This window comes from Sceloporus occidentalis, unplaced genomic scaffold, assembly GCF_023333645.1.
Source record: "Sceloporus occidentalis isolate IW3139 unplaced genomic scaffold, rSceOcc1.0.p SCAF_212, whole genome shotgun sequence".
In the NCBI taxonomy this organism is placed as follows: domain Eukaryota; kingdom Metazoa; phylum Chordata; class Lepidosauria; order Squamata; family Phrynosomatidae; genus Sceloporus; species Sceloporus occidentalis.
In genome coordinates this window covers 77,854-88,892 of record NW_028317192.1, presented here as the reverse complement: position 1 = coordinate 88,892, position 11,039 = coordinate 77,854, and the positions used below count along the sequence as shown (strand labels likewise).

At 44.2% G+C, this 11,039-nt stretch overlaps 1 protein-coding gene across 1 annotated transcript; it reads right to left on the bottom strand.

Annotated features, from left to right (window-relative positions):
- Positions 1-4,183: 4,183 nt before the first annotated feature.
- LOC149277511 (dual specificity protein phosphatase 5-like) lies at positions 4,184-10,795 on the bottom strand. Its single transcript, XM_089502801.1, has 4 exons — positions 10,432-10,795; positions 8,322-8,461; positions 5,932-6,151; positions 4,184-4,584 (listed from the first exon to the last, which is right to left on the bottom strand). Exons 1-4 carry the CDS (start codon positions 10,793-10,795, stop codon positions 4,184-4,186), a joined length of 1,125 nt encoding a protein of 374 aa, XP_089358927.1.
- Positions 10,796-11,039: the final 244 nt, after the last annotated feature.

The following is an 11,039-nucleotide window of genomic DNA, read 5'->3' as shown; positions in this document are numbered from 1 at the left end:
CCCTATGAGTCACTGGTCCATTTAATTTTCACCTCCTCACTTTCGGTTCTGTAAATGGAACCTATAATTTTCTCTTAACCCAAATTTACACGATGAATAAAAATCACGTCATTTGCTGCATTTAAACCTCTTAGTCAGTGTGTTCGAAAATCGGCCCTTAATACGCTAATGTTGGAATGTGTTCACAAATGTCACAGGTTGACGCTCTAGCAGCATTCTGCGACTAGCGTACCCCAGGGGTGCTGTGTGACCAAGTGCATAGCTCCCAAGTATCCCAGTTTTTGCAGGACGTTCTCGATTTGTGGCCACTCTCCTGCGTAGCTGCCCCACTATCCTACTTTTCTTGCGGCATCTGTAGTGTAAGTGGACCTGTTGGGGCGATTGGAGATCCCCCGTGCAGCTGGCCCATTGAGTAGTCCAAGTAGTCCCAGTTTTGGGCCAGTTTGACTGCAGTCCCACTGGACCTTCCACCCTCGGACTAGACCTAGTCAGCCTAAGCCAGAATACATCGATGCAAAGCAGGATTTGGGGCTCAAAGAGGGACTGTCCGTCCTAAATATGGGCACTTGGAAGGTATGCAACAATTCCCAGTCAGATCAGGGCCTTGAGGTTGGAGAATTGGGCAAAACAGCTAAAATTGTGAGATTTATAGTTCCCCTGGTGGGGGGGGGTTATGTTTCATATTCTGTCTACATCCATGTTCCAAAAAGCTCCATAATGGAATTAATGGAAAGGAAATAAATATAAAGCAGGAAACATTGCGCCTTTATTTGAGGATCTTTTCATCCAAGCAGCGGGTGTTTTTTTTCCCCAGAAATCTTTTTTTTTTTTTTTTTTTTTAAACACAAACAATAAGTTTTCCAAACCGTAATTATATTTAACCGCGGTTGGTGAATGGAGGGAGTTTATATTTGTTCAGCGGATGCCGTTTTCTGCATAGTCACATTTTCTGCCAATTAGTTTCATCATTATTTCCGACTCGTTTTGAATTTTGGTTTTCTATACAATGTTTCGGTATGTTTTCCTTCCAAATATTGCAGCATTAAAGAGGAAAAGCGCAATAGGATAAATTTACTCGCTAGGAACATATGGCTGCGGGGCCGTGCACCCTAAAACATTTTAGTGCTCAACTTCAGCTCATTCCCCCCACAAAACAGCCATCGGTTTCTCGGGCGATTGTTCACTTTGACCTAAAATCACTCTTAGGAAGTAATTTCTTCCCTCGCAGGCCCCGCCGTGAAACGCATAACATCAGCTCTAACAGTTACAGTAGCTTTTAGTCCCCATGGGGTAATAATACGCCCCTAAACAAGATTCTAGGCTTTTATATTCATGTAGAGCATCATCCCCGAGATTAAAGGACTTTGCTCCTGTGGTTCTTTACTGCAGAAGAACATCTAATGCTGGATTCTAATTTATAATCTATTATCTCAGACTCCTCTGATGCATCGTTTGATATTTTTTAATCGCTTTTAAGGCTTTGCAGACGTTCTGCTACAAACGCTTAAAACGCATTTGTTACTTCGCTACTTCGCCAACATCCTATATTTTTCAATTCTTTACATTAAATAACCCTTTGTAATGGTGTCCAAATTAGGACATGTGTTGGTGGTCTGTGTGGGCCCCCCCATCTACCTCAGCTTCAGAGATTCCCGGCATCAACATGAAGGCATGGATCCATCCTGCCTTGTATCAGCATTTCAGGCTACTGGTGGTGTAATGGAGTGGGGAGCATTTTCTTGGCACATTTTGGGCCCCTTAGTTGAGCATCGTTAAAACGTGACACCCTGAGTATTGTTGTCGACCATGCCCATCCCTTTATGACCACAGTGTCCCCATCTTCTGATGGCTGCTTCCAGCAGGATAACGCACCGTGTCACAAAGCTCATATCATCTCAAACTGGTTTCTGGAACACGAGTTCATTGAACTCCAACGGCCTCCACAGTCACCAGATCTCAGTCCAATAGACACCTTTGGGATGTGGTGGACGGGAGATTTGCATCATGGATGTGCAGCCTACAAATATGCAGCAACCGCGTGATGTCATCACGTCCATACAGACCAAAATCTGAGGAATGTTTCCAGCACCTTGTAGATCTAAAAGCCTAGGATCTGTAGAAAATCTGCTACGAAGAATGAAGGCAACGTGTACCTAATAAAAGTGGCTAGTGACCACGCACACAACAAACAAAAAAAGCTGGATTTCAAATGTTTTAGGGGGAATGCGTATATTTGGCATTGAAGAGGAGGACTTCTCATAACGGTAGACGACGCTTTGTGACAAGTCAGAGACATTTAGTTTAAATTAACAAAAACATTTATTGGCACAATTGGAAAAACAAAAATACATCAGTAAGAACAAACATTTTGCAGGAAATTATTGCATTTTTACCCTGTATTGATATGGGGGGGGGGGCGACAAAAAAGTACCAGTGATCCCAATTGCTGAAGGGGTGGAAAATACACCCCTCCCACACTCAAAGGGTTAAATGTTACAAAAACAAAAAAAAAAACCCCACTAATAACCTCATAAGTTACTGAGAGAACTGTGGATATGTAAACTTCTCCAGCACATAAAGGGTTACGTTGCAGTGTTAACCGCTTCAGCCCCAGAATGGACAAAGCACTCCGGTACGGACGTCACTAACGGAAACAGTGTCAGCGACATCATTCTTCAGTGATTTTCTTCCAAAAACATATTTTGTATTCAACACACAATTCTGAACCAAAACCAAGGTTTATTTCCGCCCCCCCCCCCATCCCTGCCATAGAGGGCAAATATTTGGAATTATTTTACCTGTAAATAACTTTAACCAACTAAAACGGGTTATTATGTTACGTAAAATTACTATGTAACATGTTAGCTATTGGTTCCTGTTGTGTAACCTCACAAATATTGGGGGGCCTGGGGGAAGGAATCACATGCGACACCTCGCATTATCCGGAATCCATATTAAAAAGCAAAGCTTTAGTTCCACGCCGTGGCATCTCGATGCTTCCGTCCTCCCTTTGGATACATTTACCGATCGATGTATCCATTATTATTATACATGTTGGGAGGAAGTGCTGGGCAGCGTAATTAGCCGTGCATCCTGTGGAAGTCTCTGAAAGCTCTTTGTGCAGGATGGGGGGGGGGGGCGCGTTCCATATAATCATAGGGAGGATGCACGTTAAACTGTTAAAGGTGGACTCGGGCCCCTGCACCCAATCCCCCCCCCGGGCCCCCATATTAACACAAAAAAACCTGCCTCCATAGCATTACAAAATACCCCACCGGTAGCTACCGGGTCCAGCAACAGGAGACACTACATGGAGGCTGGCATCATTAAAGATAGGGCATTTACCATGTTGGAACAGAGGGCGTCCCCCCCCCCCCCCCCAGGAGTTGGCACTGGGTGGGCTGTGTTCATGCAAAGCTTTGGAGTGTTTCTACACCAAGTGATGTATTTGGACCTACATATAACATGATTAATAACCAGCGGCTGTATTTCTGCAACGTTCAGACTCAACGTTATAGGGTAGTAGAAATACGAGAAGGGGTTAACGCAACATTTCAGTGCAGCTCAGATCTGGCGTTCCCGCTGGTGACCACTTCATCTTCACAAGGGCCCCCCAAAATATAATGGCTGAACGAACGCCTGATCCTAATCCAAGAGCACGGATTAGTGCAGAACGGGGAGATTCTAACTTTACATCAGAACCTCAGCGAGACGGGCTGGACTTGGCCTAGAATCTGACCCATACTGGAGAACATCGGTAATAGGAAAGACAATAAAAATTAACCCTTTCAGTGCCAGAGACCTGCCACATTTCCCAACTGCAATCACTATCACTGTGGAATGTTACACCTTTTACGAAACGATTCTCCTTGAAGAAAGGTCCTCAACCCTCATCCTTTCGCATTTCTCAATATTACTTAATGAATTTTAACTACCAGACAGATAATTGGTCCAGCTTTAGGCGAGATGCCGTTATTATGCAACAAAAAAAAGGAGGGATCTTGACTCCTCGGATGACCAGAATTTGAGGAGTTCTCTGTAAGCTGCAGCTTTGGTTCCGTTCGGTCTTGTTAAAGCATTGGATCAGAACGTCCGTTTTGGACATCCTTGGAATCGCGTGAGAATATTGCACATTGGAAAGTTCTTATTGGGTTTTTCTGTCTCAGTCGCACGCAGAAGGTTGTTAGCCGGACGATGTCGCCGTGATCGGGCTAAGCTTTAACTGATGGACGGGAGACCTGAGCGGGACCGCATTCAACACAGAACTCGGAAAGTTGAAGCAAGAGCCTTCGAAGCTCTTCCCAATGTTCAGATCTTCAGCGAAGAAGGACATGGAGTCTCTCTTGCAGGACGCCGCCGGGGCACTGGGTTTGGAAGAAAAGACCTCGGATTCATAGTGCAGCAATTGGCCCATGAAACTGAAGTTTGGGGAAATGAGGCTTCGACGCTGCTTTATGTATTCAAAGGCTTCTTCCAGGCGCAGTCTTCTGGCCTTCATAAGGTAAGCGATGCAGATAGTCGGAGACCTGGAGATACCGGCTTCACAGTGCACAAGGACTCTTCCTCCGGAGCATCTCACAGTATCTGCAAGACATATATATACGGCAAATAAGAAACTGGTGTAGACTGTCCATAACACCATTCATACATTACAGCTAAAGGTAAACCACTCGTCCAGTTAAAAATATTTCCCGCCTTGAGCATATACCCCAGCGCTATATACAGTAATAACCCCCCAGCACTGTATACAGTAATGTCGGTCGGTGACAAGAACCTCATTTTGCTCCAATAAACTTCTTTTATCCGCAGAGCTGGAGGAGTCTTTGCTGTCAGTCATGTGATATTTTGGGTGACTTTCCCGGCTCAGACACCACACTGAGCTGATGCTTTATGGCGATGCTAATGAAGTCCATTCCTCCATAGACTTTCATTAGTTTAACAGCCATTGTATTGGCCAAGATTGAGCTAGAGGACATTTGTCTAGTAGATTGGGCCAATATACAGCTGCCTGAAAACATTCTGCAAAAACTATTTGGCAACTGTTTGCAAAATTATTGCGCCTTTTTCTTTCAAAACATTTTAATCCGATGCTAATAACAGGATTTTTGTGGGAGTTCCCTTTAAATAATATGTTTATATAATAGCGACAGCGGAAACCCAACTGGTCCGTCTGGTTTGCTCTTCTCCATACTTTGAGGTCTCTACAGCACTCTACGGACGTCTCGCACTACACTCAGTCTTTATGTCTTTTCTCGTACTGCGGGTTTGTTGGCCAAAGTTTTATAATCCTACAGCCTGCAGATCAGAAGCCTACGGAATGCTGGGTCACCGGCCCCCGGTAATCAGAACCATTAAGAGAGTCTCGGCCCCTCGCCCTAATTAATGACCGGAGCAGACAAACAGGTCGGGTTCCTGTAATTAGAAGTCGTTCTGTCTACTTACAGCTCTAAAGGGCTCAGCGAGGCTCATGAATTGCCAAAGTTACCCTTTTGTTAACCCCACCCGTTAATTAAACGGCCCCCACGTCTATCGCCTGCTATAAACAGCTGGATTTTTATGTCTTTTGGCTTTGTACCAAAAAATGTGCATTCTTCACAAGACATTATGCCACAATTAACCACACATGGCCCCTTTCTTTACTCAAATTGGAGGGCAATAAATTGATAAACCTTTCAGATACGCATTTTACTACCTGGATTTTCCCTCGCTAATAAAAAAGGTCTTTTACACATTTAGGAAATATATCACAGGAGGGAATTTTATTTTGAATGAGCAGAAATGTAGATGCGAGAGGTTTAAATGGAATATAGTGAGGCTTTACTTTATTAAAAGGGTGGTAGACAAATGGAACAACCGCCCAGCAGAAGTGGTAGAGGCTAGTACAGCGAGGGAATTTAAAGATGCACGAGAGTTCCAGGACAGGTAACTCACCAATAAAGTCGATTGCCTCTTGGAAATGGCTGCTGATATCCGCCGTGTGGTTATCGTCCACCGGTATCCACTTGTAATTATACTGGTCTGTAAAGGAGTCGGCGGTCTTTCTGGAGACGTTCAGTAAGGCGGTGATGCGAAGACTGGCGAGGGAGTCACATCTGGAAGCATGGTGGGCACTGCCGAGGTAAAGAAACGGAAGAATTTCGACAGGGCTCCCCTAAACATCGAGAAACAAAAAAAGCACGTTAGTTTTTACGATCATCGCCGTACAGACACTCTACGCACGGACGTTCTATCTCCGCGATTTGGGACACAGAAGCATTTTACCGCCCGCCAGAGGGCAGATATGATTTTAGGGTGTAAATCGCACCATAATACATAAGCCGGTTATAACCGGGGCTGAATCTTCAGCGATTTGCGGTTGTAAAATTAAAAGCAGAGTGAATCAGAGGGTGATGCCCACACAGCCCTCCCGCAGCCGTGCCCACGGCTATGAGGCAATAGCTGCCAATCCACCCACATCCTACACAGACCTGCAAGCCCAACATAAACGCCAACCTTCAGAGCTGAGCGGCACGCAAAGCGTTAATAGACGCAGAATATATTCATATACATCGTACCCGTCAACCTACCTTTAATAATTAATAACCAAATCCACACACAAGGGAGTTATTGCATTAAACTAAAAACGTCTTCTTGTGTTTTAATGTATCAGATCCTGATTTAAAGGGCCGGAAGAAGAGATCCCAGCCAGCGGATCACAGGATTTAATTCATTAACTATTAGATCCCCTTCCTTCAGAGCTTTTCCCTTATCCGGATCTCAGTATTTCAGGACACTGTCACATCCTGCCTGGAAACGGATGAGGTTTTACGAGAATTACATGCTCCGCTTCAATTGGGATTGATTCGTTATTTTTACTTAAAGGGGGGGTGGTAGATAAGTGGAACAGTTTCCCCAACTAAAGTGGTACAGGGTAATACAGTGAGGGGATGGGATGGACATACGGCTCCTGAATCTAAGACGAGACCAACGACTGATTGAGGTTTGAGTCTTTACAGCAGGAGAAACGGGGAGACTAGACGGGGGCCGACCTGCCAGCAGGTTCTATGTTTCTACACCACTCGGTAGCAATTACAAAAATAAATTTCAGAAGCCGATTATTTAAAAGAAACAATGTTTCCTTCAATTTTACAAACCGCTATTCATAAATCTGTTGAAGCCAACAGATTTTGCAGCTGGGATCAAACAGATCCTTAAGCCCCCGGCTCTTAGTGTTAATAACCGGCTTCCGCTGAGGGTCCATTTACTAACCCGCAAGGCTTATTGTCCTTTGGGTATCATGTTTAAAATATATAAACACACACATATATATATACACACATATACATACATACATACACACACACACACACACGTATGTGTGTGTCATGCCTGTGAGTGGCAGATACAGAACATGAACCATGAATAATGTACGGCGGGGAGGAGCTCTCCGGTAAGCGATAGACGAGATACATGTAATTATATCTGTGGAAAGCCGCGAGGTATACTGCCGGCCTTTACAAGGTATGAGTCAGAACAGAAAGCCATTCTCTCTGTAAGCCATCTCCTGTTTCCGATGCATCTCCCCGTCAAGGTCATAGCCTGACACACCAGCACATCATGAATGGCAAACAGTAATGCCCTATTGATCTCCGGAAACAACGCTACTCACCGCGTGAATTACCACTTACTAATAGAAAAGGGAACTAGAATAGATGGCTATTAACCCTTCCCTGTCAATGCAATGCCTCTATTGTAAAGAAATGTATCCTTTGTCTTCCTTTTTTCGTTATCATAGATCACCTTTGTTACTGAGGTTTGCGCACACAGAAAAAAAAAAAATGACATCACCGTGTTTTAACCGTTCAAATCCTCCTAGCATGAGAGAGAGAGAGAAAAACACGTATCTCGTCTCTTTCCCCTTCTATAATTCAACTGCAAGAGGTTGGAATCATATGAATCGGTTATTTAGGAACAAAAAAAGCTGAAATTCTTAACAAGCCCATCGGATGGAGCTTTGAAACGTGGATATAGAACCTGCTGGCAAATTGGCCCCATTCGGCCCCTGTCTAGTCGCCCGTCAAGTCTTAGATTCAGGAGCCGTATGTCTATCCCACGCTTGTTTAATACCCTCACTGTATTACCCTCTACCACTTCTGCTGGGGGGGGGGGGGCGATCTGCTTATCTGACATCCTCTGTAATGAAAGCTTCCTTACATTCCATCTAAGCCTCTGACCTTCTAGTTTTAGATTCTGGCCTCTTGTTCCAACATTTGGCATTATAAAAACACTTGTGAACGAGATAACATCTGAAAAAGCCCCCCCCGTCACAGTAAATTCCATACCTGATCATATGACGGTTTGTGGAAGGAAGTCAGTTTTTCGCACCGTATGAGGCTTCTGTCGCTCTCGCTTTCTTCCTGAGCGAAACTTTTCTGATTGACGCAACACTCCGGGTATTCGACGTGAAATGACTCATACCCACCTACGAAGGATTCAACACAAGTAGATTTTTAGCTTATTCGGGGTTCATTTCGTGTTCCGTACATTATTAAGTTATTATTATATAACGAAACTTTAATTGGATACAGAAATTAAACCAAGTCCAGCTGACCCCGTGATCATAATGCGTTTATTCCCTGGAATAGGACGGTTATGTAATCGATTATTTAACATCCATGGGATTACGCTGTCCTCGTTCCAGATTATTAGAAGGAATTGTGTACATAACAACCAGTCCTTTGGGGGGGGGGGGGTTAAAAAGGATTATGATTGAGTTTCTAGGGTCTGAATACAATCGCTTCCTTTGGGATCTCATTGCTGTTAAGACGAGGTTATTTCGGTCCCACTTCCGAAAGCTTGCCATATGTTCTAACCTAATCAGGACTCCGGGGGATCAGAGGCTGTGAGACGTGTATATAGTCTGGGGCAGGATAAAGGGCGAGGAATTCTACCCTTGTATTGTTAAGGCAGGAAGGTAACAGGGCAAGAGGAGGGTCAACGACATGTGCAAAGGGGGCATTCATTGTTAAAGTGAAAGGGTCACTTATGCAAATAACCCCCTTTAATTATAGGAACTAAAAAAAGAAAACAAATGGGGGAGAGTCACAAATACCCCATTACTCTGTTAACACCATAGGAAGTAGAGGCTTTCAATCTAACACCCGATTAATGCCTAATTTTTAGCAGGATGGCGCAACTCAATACAGAGGGCGTCAGACATAATTCTAGAACAGATTACACAATTTATTAACATGGAGCAACAAAAGATGAATTAAATACTTTGCAACAAATAAAGGGCAATATTTAGCATTATTGTTACTTTTGTTTTCCTTCTAAATTTTGTTTTATTTAAATATTTTTTCCACTACAAAGAAACAATGTTTTTAAAACCAAGAGAATTATTTATATAATGCAATTTATTATAGACAGTAATTTATGGCAGAAAATATATGCTTAGAATTCAATAGATTTTTTGAATATTATAGCTCTAAAGTGCACCCAATAAGATAAAAAATATTTCTCCTCCATTACATACTGATTTATTATCATATTTGTCGGGTAATTCTTGCATTGGTTTCTATGGCGAATGCTCCACATTTAAAGGTTGCCCAGACTTGCACTTTGTGCAGATGGCCGGGAAATGTTTGTTCTTTGGGGTCATCAGCCTTAACAGATAGGCACAGGAGGCAGCCCCATCCTAAACCACTTCCCCAGCAGAGCGCCTGCTGCTCTAATTAACACTCAGCCCCTGGCTGGGGGCATTTACATTTCACATGGGGGCATTTGCATCTCAGATGTGACAAGAGGCCGGACAGACAACGCTTGACCTGCAAATAACCTTCCTTAACAACCCACATCCGACCAGGGGGAAGCTTCCTGGGGTCAATGACATTATAGCACCATTAACAAGCGATCCTGAGGCAAGAATAATGTACCAGTATCTAGCGCAGATTTCCTGATCATGTATGTATATATATATATATATATATATATATATATATATATATATAAAAAAGATATTAATATATAAATCACTATTTAGGAGTTTAGACCAGAATGCCATTATCAGCCTATCGGATGTTGGGCTATTATATTGGATACAAACAGATGTAGTAGATCCATAACTTCCCTTTACAGAGAGGAACTAAGCTTTAAGTGCTGAATCAGCCCCGGGATTTTATGGTCCCTTTAAAAGAAATTCCCACTAGTTTAAATAAATCGGTTTATTATTCGGCGCCAATAAAGGGAGGTTAAGCTGTCACTTTTAATGATTTATTCTCTTGTCAAATAACAAGTTGGGGAAATCGTCCTGAAAGCGAGGATGCGACGAGCAATAAAACCGATTTATTATCCTCCGCGAAACGCTGCGTCTCCCGGCCAGAATGTTTCATTTCATAAGAATTATTGGATGATCGGGGCAATTACTGTATTACCGGGACAGGCAGAACTTACCCTTTAAGAAGCAGATCTTGGGTCCCGGGGCGAGGCTGCTCAGGGTATTCAGGACTATCTGAGCAGTGCTCTCCTTCTTGAGTTTCTGCCACCTCTGGCTCCTCTCATCCAGCACCACGATCACCGACACCTGGCCATCCAGTAGCCGGGTACGGACACTCTCCTCCGGGATGACAAAGTGCAGAGGAGCCGTCCCGCCCCGAGCCCTGCGAAGCACCACGGAGTTGAGGTTGACGTTGAGGGAACCCCTGACGCTGGAGGTATAGAAGGGCAGGTAGGGTCTGCAGTCCAGGAGCAGGATCCGGGGAAACTCCTTCCTGAGCAGCTTGCGCAGCAGCCGGCACTCTATAGAAGCCACCTTCATGTCTGCGAAGATTGTGCGCCCGGTGCCCGCTATGCGATCGCTAGTAAGCGGCTGCCTGGGCTTTAAATCCCCCCTCCTGGCAGCGCTACGCTCAGCACTTCCGCCTTGGGAGATCCCGCAGCCGGAGCTTTTATCTCATTGGTCCGCCCGCCGGTGACGCTAATGACCATATTAGGAGAATGACGTTTACGGCAGCTTCATTCATGGCCGCATCAATGTCCCCGCCCACAGATGCGTGGAGATT

Bases quoted from the DNA above. Each gene is read 5' to 3' on its own strand.
- LOC149277511 (XM_089502801.1), bottom strand. From the start codon at position 10,795: ATGAAGGTGGCTTCTATAGAGTGCCGGCTGCTGCGCAAGCTGCTCAGG. The intron at 6,152-8,321 runs GTATGGAATTTA...CTCGATGTTTAG, and splicing joins ACAAACCGTCATATGATCAG to GGGAGCCCTGTCGAAATTCT. The intron at 4,585-5,931 runs GTGAGTTACCTG...TATGTCTTGCAG, and splicing joins AGAGGCAATCGACTTTATTG to ATACTGTGAGATGCTCCGGA.